Raw genomic sequence first — 20,148 nt, 5'->3', positions numbered from 1 at the left:
TAACCTTCTATTTCCCCTAGGAGCAATGGTTCAGTATTTCATGTTCATGGAATGCTCTTGGAAACTACAGAACTGCCACAAGTAAGAATCAACAGTATCTAGGACCACTTAACATCATGTATTTCCTGTTTTTTTTTTTTTTTTTAAGATTTTATTTATTTGACAGAGATCACAAGTAGGCAGAGAGGCAGGCAGAGAGAGGGAGGAGGAAGCAGTGTCCCTGCTGAGCAGAAAGCCTGATGTGGGGCTTGATCCCAGGACCCTGGGATCATGACCAGAGCCAAAGGCAGAGGCTTTAACCCACTGAGCCATCCAGGTGCCCCTGTATTTCCTGGTTTAGAAGACAAGTTCCTCCAACAGCAAAGATATTTTTTTACTACTTGATCTCTGAGGTTTATAACACTGCTTGGTATTTACCAGAAACATACAAATACTTAAATGATTAATACCAAGGATGAACAAGCAAGTCTTCAGAGAAACACAACTGGCCAATAAAGTTATATAGATAGTTATACAAACATATAACTTTATCAAAGTTATATTCAAAATCACTAGTAATCATGAAAATGTAAATAAAAACAGCCAAGGTTTTTTTTCACCCCCGATGCTACTATTTGGTGGTGAGGGTTTATAAAAGCCAATCGTGCAATCATTAAAAGACTTTAAAATGCTTATCTTGGGACACAGCAATTCCACTCCCCCAAAATAAGACCTGGGTCTGTGCAAAAACTTAATCATTGCTGTGGCACAATTAATAAAACGGTACAAACCACCTCAAAATCTAAAGACTGGTGAAACAATGATAATTCATACAACGTAATATAACATAGCTATCCAAAAGCTGTCAAAACTGTAAGATGGAAAAATGCTCATGAAACATTAAAAAAGATCGTACAAATAGGTACAACAGAATTTTTTAGAAGTCTACATGTATTAAAAAAATGAAAAGGTCTATAGTAGTTATTACCACTAAAATGTTAAGAGGGATGATCCAAAATCTTCCTATTTTCCTGTATTTGCCCAGTACTTGGGAATCAGAAAACAAGGGGTTAACAGGGGGGTGGTGTGTTGGGAGTAAATTGGACAAATCAATCATGAAGTGCTGAGTCCCTGGCAAAGTATGCTATCCTGACTACCACCCTTTAAACCTTAGCAACCATTACTACTAACTCAAATCGCTACAGCAGCAGTGCTGTTTAAGCATCCAAACTTTTAATGAAAACTGACAGGTGGAACACATGCTTCTAAGCACTGTGGTAACCACACTCCTCAATCCCAGCTGTACAATTTACTAAGCTCTGTGCTCTTTATCTGTTAAATGTGATAAAAAGGGTCTCACTCATAGACATGTTGGGGTTTGAATTAGTGTTTCATACAAAACAGAACCCAACATATAGCAAGCCTAGTTAAGCACCTGGTTATTATTTTCTCCCAATACAGAACTTCTGGATAGTGTCCCACTTTGCTTACAGAAATACATGTGCTGGGAGAAAGAGGGTATTTATGATAATGTGAACTCTTTGCTTATCAACACAAACATGGATTATTTTCCTGTTAGAGATCACTTATTAATCATGTAACATTACTTGGAGTTCTAGTAACAAGGTTTCCTACCATCTTTTCTAAATAGAGAAGTTGTATTCTCTACAGGGGGCGGTTTACATTCCACAGCATTCAACTGGTGTAGCAAACAGTCTTAGGATCTAAAATGATCACACAACCATTACCAAACAGTCACCCATTCTATATCCCACATACAATGACTTAAGTTTGTACAAACGATTATTTTTCTTGAACCAGTGTAACCTAAATTAAAATGTAGAAATTTAATGTACCCAGCTATAAAAAATGCCAGAAACTAAACACTAGTTTTCATGTTTAACATTATGAAATCCTCCTTCTCCTATAATACATAATGAAGTAAACAAGGAAAACCAATTCTTGATCATTTTAATTTGTATAACAGATTACATGCTTTGTGAGTAGAAGCAAAGGTAAAACCTTTGGTAGCTTACATTTTATTCATGACAAGGCCAGTGTGTCAACACTATACTAACATAGTTTTTCCAAGAACAGTAATAAATACTAAACTAAAAAGAACATGCACTCAACAATTCTCAAAGAGATATTCATCAAAATAAGGTAGGTCTAATGTGTCATTTGCTAAGGAATTTAATGTTGAAGTGGAAAAAAACTCATCAAAAATATCAGTCTTCATGGAACTTTCCAAATTCAAAGTCCTAATGCAGACATTATTTGTCAGTGAATCTGGCTGAACTTCACACAGATTTTTCTTGGTGGGGCTACAGTAATTATGGTCCTGTCGCAGATGTGTGTTTTGGGGAATTTCATTTAATTCAGCAGACACTGGTGCTGGGATGTGGTCAACTCCCATTTCTAAATACCTAAAGTCAGCCTCCCCATTTACCGAGCGCTCTGTTGAGACAACAGTTGTAGGAGACAATAATTCTGCTAAAATTTCTTCATGATTTTGACTACTGTATGGAACTGTGCACCCAGATTTATTATCAGCAGTATCAATTTGATACTGTAGTTCTTTTAGCAAGTCTTCTATTGATTCACAATCGTTTGGAGACCCACAGTGGGACACATGTTCTAAATTTTCACTTGGAGGTGTTCCTTTTTGAGGGGAAGACATAAGAGCAGCTAATTTCTTCTTTTTGGCTTTAAGTTTTTTAAGAAGTTTTAGACGAAGTTTATGAATCTGACCCTCAACTGAGTCTCCATGTTTTGCAGAAGAAACACCATTTTCTTTCACGCAAGAATCATGACTACGGTGAGCTCCATAGGAGGTATTTTCACATTTCTTCAAAGCATCTGTATCAGCAATAACATCAGTACATACACGAGAAGTCGTGCTACCAGACAATGGATGGCCTGGTGGAGGGTTACTAACTGTAGGTGGCTTATCTGCACACCTATTGGCTTTCTTGGATGGCCGGTTAGCCTTTTGGTTTATGCCTTTCGTTTTAAAGCCACCAAAATTACTTGCCCCCTTAACTGAAGGCTGCAAATCAGTTACAGTGTTTCTATTATGAGCTGAAACACAAGGTGGCATAAAAGAAGCACCCCTACTTAATAAGCCTTTAACCCAACTTCCTACAAATGGTTTCTTCTGAGTTTCTTTCAGTGATGGATTTTGTCCTGATTTCGCTGTTATGGTTTGAGAAGATGCCACAGTTTCATTTTTTTTCCAATCAGATACCTGAGCTGTAACAGCTTGTTCTGGTTTTAACTTCTCAGTTTTGGGTGAAACAAAGTGTTTTAATGGAGTATCCTTCTTTAGGGCAACTGTACCCTCAACTTCTACCGGCTTTACTCCACCTATAGAGTCAGTAGCATGAACAGTATTCACAGACTTAATAATTACAGTGTCTTCTGTATTCGGCTGTGCCAACTGCATGTTTGCACCTACAACTGGAGATGGCAAGCTTAAATCCACGAATCGGTCTTGAGTAAGCTTTTCAACACATGGAGCTGATACTAAAGAAGCCATTAGTAACTCTTGTGATTGCAAAATATCGGTTTTGCCAACTCCTGCATTTTCAGCCACAGGTTTATTTTCTAAGAGGAAACGTTCATCAGAGTTAACCTTTATTTCTTCAAGTGTCAAAGATAAAATACTACTGTCAACCAAACTTTCTGGACCTGAAAGTAAATGATGCCCATGAGCTAGAGCTACAGCTTCACCCTGTGAGTGTGTGCTAGGTCCAACTGCCACACCAGTGGGGAGAGTCCTTGAGAATGGTTCAGCAGAGGCAGCATCGCTCACAGAACACCGAGTTGGAGAGGCTGGCTTCTCATCACCACAAGGAGGCTCATCATTAGTCTTTTTAAGTGGAGGGCAGGCAGACACCTTATCTGTCATTGGGGATGTTTTTCTTTCCCAAATAACAATATGTACCTCTGAAGCACTAACTTCAAATTTCTCACGCCTTTCAGAACGTAGGCCTTTTAGGTCATCGCACTCCAGCCAACTTCCTGGGGATAAGGAAAGTTCAGTAAATGAGGTTAGACTTTCAAAACCCACCAGCCGAGGTTCGCTTTTTTCTAGCCATTTTATCTGCTATATCCCTGAATATCCACCAAAGGAGAACACTCGAGAACAAGGCCTTATTTTTATGTCACCATTTTTCTCTGCCAAGGTTAAAGTCCTTATGTGGCTAATAAAAGTTATAGACTAACATCCATAATTTGAAAAACAGATAGTTTTTACTTTTTCCTAAAATAACCACGAAAATCAGGACAGAAGTCTATTTAGCTTTTGTTACTTAGAATACAGTATATCACCCAATTTATCCAACATTAGAAAATGGATTAAATTTTTCCATATATAGGCATTTCAAGATAAATGAAGCTTGTTACCCTCAAGTACTCACATATGTTTCAATTCTTATTTTAATTCAATTATTCTTTTTTTTTTTTTTTGGTTAAAAGAAAACTTAGAGGTTTTTAGGTGTTTATTTCTGAGCTTCTGTTTTCTCATTTGTCCACTGAATATGAAGTGATGGATTATAAAGGAAGAGGTTGACCTACACACAAAACCCCCCTCAAAAAACCATTCACTAAATTCACTAAATTTATATGGATACACCTTTACAAACCACACAAACCTACTATTTCCTCTTCTAAACCCATTAAAACTTTGAGTCTTTTGTTTGCTTACTTTAGTGGTTCACCACCACACATGCACATTAGAATTATTTGAGTCACAGCTGGGCCTAATCCCCAGACACTGATTCAATGACAGGAGAGAGCCAAGGCATTTTTTATAAAGTGACCATGATTTTTATATGTTGTCAGGGAGGGGAACCATATAACCATTTAACCTACCTGAAGAGGATTTGAGAATCCCTGGAATGCAGTAAAAAATTAAATTAAGTTACTTTTTTAGTTTTTGCTTATGTTATTGAGAACCACTTCCCCCCAAATTCTGAAGTAGGGTAAAACTTTAAGAGATAGTATTTATAACGGGAGTTTCAGTTTGCAAGGTGCTTTTATAACACATTATTTTGTCATCTACCCCAATTATCCCCAAGATGAAAATATCAAGTATGAAAAGTGTCCAAAAAACAGAAAAAAGAAAAAGAAAAATATCAAAGAGACCTCTTATCAACAGCCTGATATAACTCTTTATGGGACTGAGTGATCTTGTTTAAGACAAAGTGAACATTTTAAGAAAAACAAACTCAATATTAAATCATATTAGCTAAGTGGAAGGAAAAACTTAGCAAAAATTATGAGTTGTACTATTTAGCCTTCTACTGAAACGTTTATAAATAAAGGCTTTATCTTGGATAAATAAATTATGGATTTCAGATATTCTATTTCATAGTCCTAGAAACAGATGTTTTCTTTTTTTCAGTATTTTTTCCTTTTTAAGGAAGCTCCATGCCCAATGTGGGACTTGAACTCATGACCCTGAGATCAACAGTCACATGCTCTAATGAGTGAGCCAGCCAGGCACCCAGTGAACGTTTACTTTTATTTATATTATTAACAACTGCAAACTAAGCAAATTTGTTTTTGTTCTTTCTCAATTAAAAACTTTCAGTATGTTGCACTTTCTTTTTAGAATCACATGGTCATTTACCTAAAAAAAATCAAAATCACCACCATTCATTTTTCTATACTGAACATGTATTACTCACAGAGTAAAAGCAAACATACTAAGTGGGAAAAAGCAAACTGTAAACCAACAGCATTGTATGATCACTTTTTCTGTCTAGAAAAGAAATATGCATATGTACACCCATACATATACAAAGGAAAGACAGAAGTGATTCTAAACCATAGTGACAGAGGAGAGGAGGGGGAGAAAGAATTAAAGACAAGGGCAATAAGTCGGAGGAGAAAAAGAGTCAAAGGAAAGTTTGCCTTTAAAAAAAAAAATTATCGGGGGTTTGGCCCCCATGCCTATTATCACAAAAGAAAAAGGTTTAAATACTTACCATCCGCCTCTAAGATCCATGTTATAAAATGATTATTTGCCTGGTACTGAATTACTGAAGTTATTTGATAAAGACAGCCTTCAAAATGAAATGAATAGTGCTGCAAGTCATTATGTGGCAAGCCTTCCACAAAGTGCAACATGAATACGGGAGACACTCTGTGGGAGAGAAAGGCAAGTGAAGTCAAGCAAATGTAATGCCCTGTGCCTGGTTATAAAAAAGATGGTCTGAAGTAAGGAAGTCCCATATAACACTTTCAAGGCTAACTGCACTAATTTTTCTTGAAAACCTCCAGATGTATGCCTTAATTAGAAATGGAGAACGCACTCTGTTAAGTATGTAACAGTAAACTCTTCTCAAAATGGTATCAGTGACAGTTGGAGCCATCAGGCTCTAACACAAAACCATTAAACAAAAATTGCTCTGTAAGCCACAATGCTGTTTTGGCTTAAAGATCTCTTGATAACAACTATTCTGTAAAAATCACAGGGAAGAATCCAGACCTTTTATAATTTTCTTGGGCATCTAGTGCCTAAATGAATTACTTCTGTTATATAAGTAATATTGGAAACAAAGTAACAAACACAAGACATTGAAATAAACTTTAAAAAACCTCAATATGCTAATCATTTGGCCTATTTCACTGTTATCTCCAGAAGCAGAGGGGTCCATCAAAGTAAAACTTTTACTTAGAAAGTTTAATTTGTACCTAAAATAAAGAAAATACAACATAGTGGCTGATTTACTATAAACTTTAAGAATTCACAATTTCAAAAATACACTTTACCATTACAGTAACATATCAAACCAGAACACAGAATGTAATGATGGGCCTCAAATAACCAAATTTAACAAAGGTCTCAGGATTTAAGAAAAATGTCAAGTATCTCTTTTCCCAATATTTAAATAGCTGTCAAACTTATTTAGCTTATCAAAATTTATTCAGCTGAGATGAACCTGAGTCAATGTCCAAAATGCAGACCACTCCGACTGATAAGGAATAATTAATAAGTTATCTCTTGCCAATCATGTTAGAGGAATAATCAACTTTTTAAAATTTAAGTGCCTATAAATAAAGTCCCGCAAAACTGTCTATAATGCTACCCCCCCTTTTTATTTTTATCATATCTACTTAACTGATCTAAGATACCACTGATTATAGTATATACCACTAGGAAAAAAAACTGCCAACTAAACTCTACTATGCCATCAATTCTTAGATGTACTCCCATTTCAAATGTTAATATGTGAAGAGTGTGTCTCTGAATCAATAATCTACAATGAAACTAGAGATCTGTTCTCACAGCTGGATATGCAGGGCTTAGGCAACCGCATGACTCTGTAAGTACTAGTATTTAATTCTCCTGGTCTCATGTGATACCTTTTCAAGATATCTTCATTTTATTTGAGAAAGAGTGAGAGCTAGATAGAGAGCACACACAGAAAGAGAGGAGAAAGAGAAGCAGACTTCCTGCTGAGCAGTGAGCCGGACACGGGACTTGATCCCAAGAGTTTGGGATCATGACCTGAGCCAAAAGCAGATGCCCAACTGACTGAGCCACCCAGGTGCCCCCAAGATATCTTCTGAGTCTAGTTACTAAAACATTCTCCTTTTTATCACTAGACTATGCAAATTCATGAACTTCCTGCCTTCTTTGTGTGAGTTAAACACAGAAGTGTTAAATATGCAGCATTTCTTTCTTAATGGCTTATTTAAAACCTGGTGCAACTTACAAATCATGGTATTTTGGATTCAACAAAATAAAGCATATGCTCCCTCATCCTTTTCTAGTTAATTTTCTTCTCTGGGTCCCCTAGACTCTAGTGTTCCCTAAAAGTCACAGGTCTCTCCTACCAAAAATTCCAGCTTAGCTCATACCGAAGCCCTTTAGTTGAGGGTAGAACTTTATTCCTAGTTTGGTAATAGATTTTGTTTCAGGTTTCTTCCTACCTACAATGCCTGGCATGTCAAAGATGATGCTCAGAGATGAGAGGATCAAGTTAGGTACTGACTCAACCATAAAAAAACTGGGTAGGATGAGTTAATAGAACTGGAGTGAGAGTCACAAGAGATTTCAAGCCAAGCTCCATTTGCATTTACCTCCCCAACTTTTAGGTTAAACTCCTCCTATTATATGGATATGGATCTACCCTTAGGAAAAGAGAGAAAACAGAACTAGAGAAAGCAGCAGGGGAACTGTGCCAACTGCCCTGCTACCCACAGACAGCAGGGAAACACCAAATCCCTGTCCCACAAAAAGGAGCCCAAGTCTTGTGCAAATGGCCTGGAGGATGTGTGTTTTATTTTTATCCCAACTAATGTAAAGTAGTAACTCGTATTTTAGAAAATGCAAATTTAACAATGTGCATATATGTATTTCTGAACTGTAATAATGTAGGCTTTAGGCAAAAGAATCTGCAAATATAATTTTTAAACCTCATTATATTTTAGATCTAATTACATCACTGAACGATTTCCTATTTCAGATTCTATGACAAAAGATGAAATATATGAGTAAAATCAGATGTAATTAAAATAATTAGAACTGTTCATATTAATTAAAAACAAAATACTTCAGAAAAATTCAACTGTTCAACAAAGATTTGTAACTGTATTCTTTGGAGGTAAGTTCAAGGATCTCATAAAATAATAAATCATTTTCTGCCACACAATAAAGATTTAATTAACAAATACAATTTTAACTATTTTATGTATCAATATTCCATCCAACCTTTTGTAGGAGAGGATTTAGTTCATCTGCTTGGAAGAAAGTGTCAAAATCATTAATACTTAATGATGACACTTTAAGAGGCCTGTAAGTACAGATCAGAAACATCTAATTTTTCCTCCTACCCTCTCCTAACCTTTACAGTTGTTTAAAAAAAAATTACTATTAACAATGTTTTTTTTAAAAAAAAAGTTTATATAAATAAACTTCTCAAATGACAATCCAGGAATAGTGTATGACCAGACTCCTAGAGGTGATCATGGCAGTAATAAGGTTCATCTTAAGAGTCTGTGAAGTAAAATTAAATCAGATTCTAAGTTGGTGCCTCATGTTACCATGCTCTGAGTATAATTCCTAAATAATTTAAAGTAGCAGACCCGAATCTGATAGATCTCATTCATTTACCAATGGACTTTTTCTAATGGAAATGTATTAGAGATGAGTACTGCCTGAGACAAGGTGTTCAGGGAACTTATAAATACTATTAGTTTTTAGAATGCTGAAAGTTGAATTATGCATGATATCATGATGGACCTAATTACTTTTAAGTTAACCTTAAAGACTATATTAAATTTGTTTCTAAATTCCATTAGACATCAACAAATCAAGACTATGAATTTCAAAGTAAAAAACTACAGAGAACTTTAAAAAGACCTTGTCATTTAAAATGCAAGGGAAATTTTACATACTATGCAAACCCCCCACAGAACCTCTTTTCAATATAGTAAATATCCAAACTATCAATTCTGTTTCCAAACTGACCCATTAGAACTCTAAACACATTTCACAGTGAAACACTTACATCTAATGGATACACTGCCAGATCAGAGCAGGAGTGTTTCATATAAGTAAAACAACATATTTGTGTAATTAAAACTTGTACTTTGCAATGCAACCAAATAACACATCAAACAAAATAGCAGTCTAAGTTTATCTTGAATGCTGGCCCTTGAGAAAAAGCAGGTATAACTGTTAGATTAAATTACATAAGCCAGGAAGCCTCAAGCAGCCCAACTGTCCAGTACAGGATGGCAACAAATATTTTGAAGGCAAAAAGGAAATGGTAAAGTGGTAGCTTAGTAGACTAGGGAAAGTGATGATATGAGAGCTATGGAGTGGGTATACTGATGAGAACAATTTACCCACCCCACAGAACCTCCAGAAGATGCAATACTGATAGGTGACCGATGTTGAAGAATGTGGGGGTAAGGCCCTGAGCTAAAAACTGGATAAGAACAGAAAGAGTGTATAAAGAGCACCCCCATGCACCAGACGCAGAGAGGAACCAGTATAAATTGGAACACTAGAGCAGAAGGATGGAAGGTGGCAGAAGAAAGGTTTCTAGAAAAAAAAGGGTGATGGGGGGGGGAAGACGAGGATTAAAAAATTGCGAAACATTTAAGTGCTTGAAAAATTTATTGATGAGTGTCTGAAGAACTTGGAAAAAATAGACAAAGGGGCACCTGGGTGGCTCAGTAGGTCAAGCAACTGCCATTGGCTCAGGTCATGATCCTAGGGTCCCGGGATAGAGCCCCATGTTAGGCTTCTTACTCAGCAGGAAGCCTGCTTCTCCCTCTCCCTGCAACTCTGCCTGCTTGTGCTGTCAAATAAATAAATAAAAATTTTTAAAAAATACATAAACGGGGTGCCTGGGTGGCTCAGTGAGTTAAGGCCTCTGCCTTCGGCTCAGGTCATGATCCCGGGGTCCTGGGATGGAGCCCCTCGTCAGGCTCTCTGCTCGGTGGGGACCCTGCTTCCCCTTCTCCCTCTCTGCCTGCCTCTGCCTACTTGTGATCTCTGTCAAATAAATAAATAAAATCTTGAAAAAAAAAATAAAAAATACATAAACAAGGCAAATGAAAACAAAAGGAAATTAGTAATTCCATGAAAAATGAAGTTATAGAAGAAATGAAACATAACCATATATACTGCTTAGCTATAGAGGGAATATATGTATGTTCATAAAAATAAACAGTGAGTACTGATTTAACAAAAAATGCAATCCTACAGGAAGGAGGACAGGGAGAGGTTACACAGAAACGGGGCCCAGGTGTTGGTGTCAGAACCCTAGTCCTCAATTACTATAAAAGGAGAAGACTATATAAAGGTAGAATAAGCACTTTTCTGAAATGTCAAAGTACATAGTCCCTTAAAGGTGTGAAGTAGATGATTAACGGAGAGGAGGTAGGAGGAACCGACCTCTGCGTTTGAAGTATGGGGCTTCTGGTAGCAATTTTAGAACAAGGTAATTCCAACCAGTGGTCCCATTGAAAACAAACAGAAGAGCTGGCAAAATATAGTAAAAACACATCTGCTCAAAGGCAGAGAAGGCTTACAAAAGAATAGAGAATTAGCAGCTCGAGTTCTGGGAGAAGATGGGAATTCAGACAGATGAGCCTGTGGTTCACTGCTGAGTCATCTTAGTTTTTGAAATCAGATTTAAGGTAATCTAAGAATTCTAGAGACTCCAGGCAGTTGGCAGAGGAGAGCAAGACTGAAGATTAGGATCCTTAAAGGGAGAAAGAAGGCAAACGAAGGAAAGGCACCAGGAGAGTGGGGTCAGACAATCACCGTAAGAGAGCTCTTCAGGGGTATTTTGTCTGGACAGTTTGCTTACTGGCCAGAGTTCTTGATAGCGAGGCATTTTTGTAATCTGTAACTATGTTATTTAACTCAAACTTCTGAGAAGTAGGTTGTAGACATCACTTGCAATTCTACACATTAAATTCACCTTCATTTTGTTCTAAAAAGAGTAAGGCAATTTTAACTCACTTTTCCAATACCATTTTTCTGATCTGTGACTTATTGCTGCAAATGTTACATGGACCAAAATGGGCAGCATTAAGTGGGTGCCACTCAGGGATGACATTTGTAAAAGTGACCAGATTCTTCATATGTCTGCAAAAAAAGAAGATGTAACTTAAATTCATTTAAATTCATTTACTTCACTTTAAACAAATGCCTAAACCTTGCTTTGTTTATTCATATTTTCCTATCCCCACCATGTAATAAATTAGTATGCTAATGTTCTTTCCAAACCATAGTAAAGCTCTCTGTGAGGACTCTCCACCATACTTACATACTATTCTTTCTGTTCTGAGATGAAGAGAATGTTCAAAGCAGGATTTCTCAAGAGCAATGCCACTGACATTTTGCACTGGGTAATTCTTGGCCGTGAGGCATTTCTCCTGTGTTCTGAGATGTCCAGCATCATCCCTGGCCTCTACCCACTAGCTGCTCCAAGTATAGCAACCATTAGCTCCAAACACTGCTAAATGTCCCAGGAGGTGCGAAATTACCCCAGCTGAGAACCACTGTTTCCAAATTTATTAAGAGCTCACCCTTACTTACAAAATTCACAATCCAGCTATCCATATTGACAACCAAAACAACAAAAAAAGGCATTTCCAAATATACAATCAGGAATCCATACACCTCAATTCTCTTGATCTTAAAAAATCAGAATACCAGTGGTGAAATAATTTTGTTTTTACAGGTTACAAAAAAGTTATAAATTTGCTCTTTAGCCAAAATACCTGACAGCAAGAGGCACCTAAAAAGATGGTATTTAAAGTGGTACACTGTATCTCAACTGGATTCACCTCGATAAAAATACCTTTAAAAGAGCAATTAATTACCTAAAAGGCACTGGCTTTTTAAATAAACAATAACAAATACTGTTCAATCATAAGTGAAATAAGCATAGGCTGTTACAAATATACCAATTCTCAGGGAAGCTAACATTCTAAAAGCAAAATGACATAAAGTTATCACTAAAATTGAATGACTTATTTCTACTAAATTTTTTTTTAAAGATTTTATTTATTGATTGATTGATTTGACAGATAGAGATCACAAGTAGGGAGAGAGGCAGGCAGAGAGAGAGGAAGGGAAGCAGGCTCCCCGCTGAGCTCAGAGCCCGATTCGGGGCTCGATCCCAGGACCCTGGGATCATGACCCGAGCAGAAGGCAGAGGCTTTAACCTACTGAGCCACCCAGGTGCCCCTCTACTAAATTCTTGATTCTCACAGATGACTGCTGAGTAAAGGCTCCTGTATTTTAGTCTACAGAAAGGAGTCTGTCTCAGCAAATAAACGTTAAGGCTCCACATGACAGTGAACACTTCTGAGCACTTACCATGTGCAAAAGTGGGGCGCTGTGCTAAGCACTCATCTCCCAAACAACCTTAAGTGGCAGGTACCATTCCTCTCCCCATTTTACAGATGAGGAAAGTGAAATACAGAGAGCGTATCAGATGATAAATGACAGACCTGAGAATGGGAGTCTGACTCCAAATACCACATTTTTAAACTGCCTCCAAAATGTATGCTGTAAATCAAGTAAAAGATCTTAAACTGGCCCTAAAAACAGCAGCACAAAACCATGAGTTTGCTGGATATTCCCCCATCAGATTTAGTGTAAATGTTTTCAACTATGATATATATACTAAGATATATTTAATGAAATGTCACTTCATTTTAGCTTTTCCTCTATTTATTTTTAGAACAAAGCAATTAAAAAAAAAAAAAAAAAAAGCAACCCTAAATGCCAGGGCTTCTTTCCCATGAATCGTCAGTTTTTTATATACTCCTCCAAAATGCACTTAACATTCTGCATTCAAAGTAACTTAATGCATCCAACAGATCAAAAATAATTACTAAGTCACTGGCCCTCAATTATGTGTTTATATGTTATCTCCCTAACTAACTAGTCTGAATTTGGCCAGGATTTCTATTGAGTTCCTGGCACATAAAATATACTCAATGAAAAGCCCAACAACTCAGATGTGGATTTTGGAAAAGCTTTAATTAAGCCGATTTTAATCATCAAGCTCGTTTATATTATTTAAAATCCAGGTGGTGATTAAGGAGTATACCACAGTGAGTAGGAAAGTCTGAAGACGGGAAACCTAAGCCTGAATTTTGTCACTTAGTATTGTGTCACCTAGGGCCCTGCCTACCTATTTAACACCTTTCAAGGTTCACTTTCCACATGTGTCAAATGAGGAAAAATCAGATTAATTTATATAAATCAGTGATAGAAGGCCAGGAAATACTCATCCTTATACTCACAGAAAATTATTTTTAAGTCCTAGATGAGACTGAAATGGTTATCCTTACTCTGCTGTAATACTTTTGAGTTAACTGATGTTAAAAAAAAAAAAATTCTGGGTTCTGTTGTATTCCCTGGAACATCCTCTCAGACTTGACTCTCCTTGATTTACCACTACATACCAAAAATAATCTCAATTTAAATAATGAATATCTAAGCAATAGTTTTCTCTCACATTTTTATTTAAATTTTCTAATTTGCTAGTAGGTAAGAAAAGAGCAAAGGACTGATTTCTAGTATAGTAATTTGAATAAATGACCAGCAGAACCAGTTTGGTAATCTTTTTAACTGCCAGCCAGCAACTTTCTCTGAGTGTTGGAAGCTTTCCCTGAGTCCTCTTCTGCAATCTACGCTCTCTGTTATGTGGTCAGAATAAGGAAGCAAAAGAAATCCGCTGCTGGTTTCTTCTCCGTAGTTGTTCCCAAGTCCCAATCTCAGGGCATAAAATGATAAAGTGTATCACTCATGATCCCTGTAATCCTCACCCAAGGGCATCAGGAAATAAGATAGCAGGCTGAGAGAGCTCGTATGCAAGAGGATTCTGGCGGTGGCTGGTGTTTCATGGACGAATGGGAGAGCCTAGGTTCCTTCTCAAAACTGCTGTAAGGCTCTGAGAGCCTCAAATTAGTTTCCATGATGCTTAAAAACATAACTAACAAAAACCCTAGTTGCTAACAGAGGAACAAACGAAACACTATCATTTCAAGGAATTCTAAGAAGTATTCTTATGCAGCAGGGAGTCCAGAGGGGGAGCTGTGAGGGGAATAGATTACTCTTCACACTTGTCTCCCCCTTCCACTGAAGAACTTCTTAAGAAAACTCCTACTAATTAATAATCCAGCAAACCATGGATTTTTATTCTTCTAGGGGAGAGAGCAGTGTTATAAATGGAAGCAAGTTTTATTCAAATTTTATTATTTGGAACCATTTTCAGTAAAGTATGTCCATTTTTAAAAAAGAGAAAAACTAACCTATTTTGATACTTGTGTCCACACTGTGAACATTCAAAGTTCCAAGAGAAAGAATACATGAAGAGCTTTTCAATGACGGGTTCCATTTTTAAGAGCAGGGGAAGTGCAAACACGGGGCTTTCCGTATCACCTTCAAAAAGAAAAAGGAAAATTATTACTCATCATTAACTGAAAAAAGTGAACCAAAATTACTGTTCTCTTTTCTCACCTATGTTCACAGTACAAATATATGTGAAAATATGAGTATATGAAAAATAAGTTATTTACAGTTGGACAAGGGGAAGTTTTTAAGAATTTTTTTTTTTCGAGAGAGAGGGAGAGTGCCTGAGAACAGAGGCAAGGGGCACAGGGAGAGGGAGAAAGAGAGGATTGCAAGCCAACTCCTGGGCTCAGCACAGAGACTGATGCTGAGCTTGATCTCACAACCCTGAGATCATGACCTGAGCTGAAATCAAGAGTCACACACTTAACTAACTGAGCCACCCAGGCTAGGGAAGTTTTTAAAGCATTTTTCTAAAAATGTCCATCATAAAGATTTAATTATCACTTCAGTCCCTGTCTCTCATTTTTCTTGGTGTACACTTATGAAAATGTTTTTTTTTTTTTTTAAAGATTTTATTTATTTATTTGACAGAGAGAGATCACAAGTAGGCAGAGAGGCAGGCAGAGAGAGAGAGAGCAGGAAACAGGCTCCCTGCTGAGCAGAGAGCCCGATGTGGGACTCGATCCCTGGACCCTGAGATCATGACCTGAGCCGAAGGCAGCGGCTTAACCCACTGAGCCACCCAGGCGCCCCACTTATGAAAATGTTTTAAGGACAAAAGACCCATACTATCTCCTCAGATCTTTTTTAGCTTTTCTCTAGGAAAAAAAAAAATCCTCAGAACTATAATAGCCCTAGGATATAAAACAAAATTATAATATGGTTAATAAAAATTGTAATAAAGTACTATAAAACAAAGTAAGAATATATATATACAGTTCACCACAAATACTAAAAATAATATATCCAGTTTAACACTGGATATATTAATAATGTCAGAGGTGGACAAAACCAAAACCATTAAAAAGCCATTTCTGGGGGCGTCTGGGTGGCTCACTGGGTTGAGCCACTGACTTCGGCTTGGGTCTTGATCTCAGGGTCCTGGGATCGAGCCCCACATAGGGCTCTCTGCTCGGCAGGGAGCCTGCTTCCTCCTCTCTCTCTCTGCCTGCTTGTGATCTCTGTCAGATAAATAAATAAAATCTTAAAAAAACCAAAAAAGAAAAGCCGTTTCTGGTCCAACTCTCTTGTTCTATGTGTGGAGATGACATGACACACAGGGTTTAAAGGGCCAGCCTCAAATCTCCCTACTCCTCATCTACCACTCTTTGTAGAATCTTCAGTCTCATCTTTTAACAATTAAATTAGGGATGCCTGGGTGGCCTTCACTCTTGATTTCGGTTCAGGTCGTGATTTCAGGGTGTAAGACAGCCCCTCACTGGGCTCTGAGCTCAGCGGGGAGTCTACCTGAGACCCTCGTGCTCTCCCTTCCCCCCCCACAAATAAATAAATCTCTAAAACAAAACAAAACAACAATTAAAATTAAACTTCAATGACTTTAAGATTAGAGAAGATCTGATTCCAGTGTCGTTAAAATAAAAACTGAATAGTGAATCCAGTCTTCCAGTTTTTAGATCAACAGGCAAATTAAACAGGAGGATTTACATTCCCCTCTTACACTTATTCTTAAATTGGTTTCTCACCTTCCCGTTCTTAGAGGAGCTGAGATGCTAAGATTCAGCCCTAGAAAGAATCAGAGTCCTTCCCTCCCCTACCTAACCTGGGAGAGTCTCACTTCCATGGTCCAGTTCTCCCCCTAGCCTGGAGCAACAGTAGCCTGGAAAGAGGCCAGGAGGAGCCACGCTGGCAAGACCCAACAGCAGAGCAGGAGGCGTTTCTGTCTAAGCATGCTTTATAAATACCAGTAGTTACAAAGGCTATTTTAACAGTCACCTTTGTGGTACAGTCCCACCACTACCTTTGTACAAAAATAAAAATCAAAATAATCCATATTTTATAAACAGAAATAAAAACAAATCAGTCTTCTAAACAGGAACACACATAGCATCACCACACACATAAACAGCGCATAGTACAGCAGGAGTTTGTAACAGTTACTAGCACTTAAATCGTACTCTATTGTGACTGAATATTAATCGAAAAGTAGGTAATTTATACTTCATAATGACAACACAGAATCTTCAGGTCTAAAAACACAAAAAGTTCTCAGTGAATGAAAGAAAATATATCAAAGAAGAGTACACTGTTAAATTATATGCATACCGATCATATTTAGGGAATTTATATAGCTCTTAATTGATCTTAATTATTTTTCCTTTGTTTACAAATTTTATGGGTATTAAGCATAAACCATTCACTAGAGATCATATAATACCAATAGAAATTGATTTGTCTCCAGTTTTCTTCACCCCAACACCTATCCAACTATCTAGTTTGCATATTTCCCTAAAATGACATAATTTGCCATAATACAAATCCTTCAGCAGCTCTTTGCTGTCTAGTCAAGTTTTCTCTTCTGATAATTGTTCATTAATGTTTTCTGGCCACTTTTCTATGAGACTGTCCTTTTTCTAAACTGATGTACAGAATTCTTCACAATATATCCAGGATATTATTTCTTTGTTCTTTCTTTGCCCGGAGGTTTCAAACTTCAATGTCATTGTATCCACCACTATTTTATAGACCTTATTTAAGAAATTCTTCCCCACTGAGTATTAAAATATTCACCCATATTGTTTCCCTAAGTTCTATTAATTCTGCTTTTCCATGTTTAGGTCTATCTAATAGGCTGAAGTTACTTCTGATTACAGTGTCAAATAGGGATCCAATTTCTCCTGTCTCAGGAAACAACTGTCCCAGCATCATTTACTAGACAGCCTTTCTTATCCCCCCCTTATCTGCATCATCACCCTTGTCACACAGTATGACGTAAGCAAAAGGTGAGGGTTTTCATCTGGACTCTATTCTGTTCTACTGGTCTGTATACACATATCTCAAAAACTAAATCACTCTTTAAAATTACATAAACTAGTACAAACCACAATATGAGCTTTTTCTTTTAAAAAATTAGAGAAAAAGAAAAAATTAAATTGAAGAGAGCAGTTACCTTTGCGGGGAGGTAAGGAAAAACTAAATTAGAGTACAAAGGGGGCTTCAGGTTTATTTGTAATATTCTATTTCTTAAACTGCAGAGAAGGTGAACAGAAAGGAGAGTTTATAATGAATTTTTTAAAAAACAATAATCAAAATGATACAATGACTGATCTTAAAAATTTAACCAACACTCAGGGTCAGTACAGATTCTGTTTCTTTCTTTAGTACCTGAAAGTACACATTAACATTCAGAATAAAGACACGTATGTTGTAGGATTTTAAAATGCTTTCCAAAGCAAAGATCAGATTTCACTAGTAAGATACTAAGCTCCAACACAGCACCCATTACTGTTGAATGAGTAGTATAAACACAAATGAGAGAGGAATTCCATTGTATTAGAAGAGCTGTATGCTTGCCCAACTGCTATGACTGCACAAAAAAGTAATTTAAAAATTCCTTGTCTGTTACATAGAAAACATGGCCTAAGACAGCAGTGGAACAAGATACAACCTTGTTTCAAAATAATTATCAGGGCTAAGAGGAGTACTGATTCAGACTGGGGAGAAACCACTCTTTAATTCAAATGGAAACTGGAGCAGGGACCCTGAATAAAATATCTCGGGCCATTCTAGGAGGGAAAGGACACCTGCAAAATGCACCATGGGAGCCCCTCAATCTATACCCTGGTTATCTTACAGAAAAGGCTCCTCTGAAATGAGTATCCACCCAACAGATCAGAGGTCTGGATTAAGAATAGGGGCTGAAGGAGCCTGAAGAAAACTTTCAGGGTGACAGAACTGTTCTCTATCTTGACTGCAGTTATGGTTATATACTGCATACACTTAAAAAGGGTTTTACTATTACAGAAATTACACTTTGTTAAAAAGGAAAAAAAAGAATATTCATCCCATCTGAGATCCTACCTGATGATAATAAATGAGAACAGTCCTTTAGACCTAAAGGAGACAATACCAAAGATCTGGCATATGGAAAATTCGTTTATTATTTTAAGAACAGAATAAACATGTATGTAGGAGTTCATGGAAAACAAATAAAAGCAGGGAACAGCATGGTGGGACAAAGATACTACCACACAAAAAAGACGCGGCTTCCAGATACACATCTGAGTCTGATGAAATAAATCTTCTAAGAAAAAAATTAGAAGGCATTGATATTTTATGTAATTCAATATGGGTAATATATTTAGTAGAGGTATTATATATTCTTTACTACAACACGGTATTTTTTTTTTAAGATTTTATTTATTTATTTGACAGACAGAGATCACAAGTAGGCAGAGAGGCAGACGGGGTGGGGGGGTGGGGAGCAGGCCCCCTGCTGAGCAGAAAGCCCCATGCAGGGCTCTATCCCAGGACCCTGAGACCATGACCTGAGCCAAAGGTAGAGGCTCAACCCACTGAGCCACCCAGGCGCCCCTACTATGACACGGTATTAACAGTAGAGTCAAGGGGCACCTGGGTGGCTCAGTGGGTTAAGCCTCTGCCTTCAGCTTAGGTCATGATCTCAGGGTCCTGGGATTGAGCCCTACATCAGGGTCTCTACTCCGCTGGGAGCCTGCTTCCCCCACTCCCTCTGCCTGCCTCTCTGCCTACTTGTGATCGCTCTCTCTGTGTCAAATAAATAAATAAATAAAAATCTTAAAAAAAAAAAAACAAAAGAAGAGTCAATACAACAGTAAAGAGAAATAAAACAAAAAGACACTACTCATTTAAAAAAAAAAATCATCAGTGACTCTTTTTTCCAACACTGAAAAAATTTCAAAAGCCTCAGGACTCTAGTGCCCTAGCTCTACTCTGCTCTGAGGCCAAAAGCCAAATCACAGAGAAAAAACAGGTTTCATTCTTCTGCCCTTTTTAAAAGTAAGCAAGCTTTCCCAAAAGGTCATCAGTATATTTCTCCTTGTTTTTTACCAATGAATATTGTGCCGTATGTCTATTCCTAAACCAATCACCAGCAAGGGAAGTCTAATTACTATGGTTGGCCTTGATCAGAGATTCTCAACCTATTCATCCTTAAGAATCACACAAGGGCTTCTAAAAATTGCTAATACCTGACTCCATCCCTGAGATTCTTATTTAATGGACCCCATGCACTTTTCAACTCCCTAGGTGCTTTGTAATGCCCAGTCAAGGTTGACAACACTGATTAGTCTACAGGGGGAAAGCACTGGAAACACAACCCATGG

At 37.3% G+C, this 20,148-nt stretch overlaps 1 protein-coding gene across 5 annotated transcripts in view; it reads right to left on the bottom strand.

The window, feature by feature from the left end:
- Window positions 1–1,933: 1,933 nt before the first annotated feature.
- Window positions 1,934–20,148, bottom strand: part of USPL1 (ubiquitin specific peptidase like 1) — a 33,839-nt gene continuing 15,624 nt past the window's right edge. For 4 of the 5 annotated variants that reach the window (XM_059377868.1, XM_059377869.1, XM_059377871.1 and 1 more), the window contains 5 exons: window positions 14,785–14,914; window positions 11,474–11,599; window positions 5,973–6,130; window positions 4,855–4,875; window positions 1,934–4,002 (listed from right to left, as the gene is read on the bottom strand). In XM_059377868.1, coding sequence (XP_059233851.1) covers window positions 2,108–4,002; window positions 4,855–4,875; window positions 5,973–6,130; window positions 11,474–11,599; window positions 14,785–14,914 — 2,330 coding nt within the window. In that variant the 3' untranslated portion in view covers window positions 1,934–2,107. The remainder of the gene's footprint in view (window positions 4,003–4,854; window positions 4,876–5,972; window positions 6,131–11,473; window positions 11,600–14,784; window positions 14,915–20,148) is intronic. The other variant, XM_059377870.1, reaches the window with a different exon arrangement.

This window comes from Mustela nigripes, chromosome 15 (assembly GCF_022355385.1).
Source record: "Mustela nigripes isolate SB6536 chromosome 15, MUSNIG.SB6536, whole genome shotgun sequence".
Taxonomy (NCBI): domain Eukaryota; kingdom Metazoa; phylum Chordata; class Mammalia; order Carnivora; family Mustelidae; genus Mustela; species Mustela nigripes.
The sequence above is the reverse complement of the archived record's forward strand: the minus strand, read 5'-3'. Positions and strand labels throughout refer to the sequence as shown.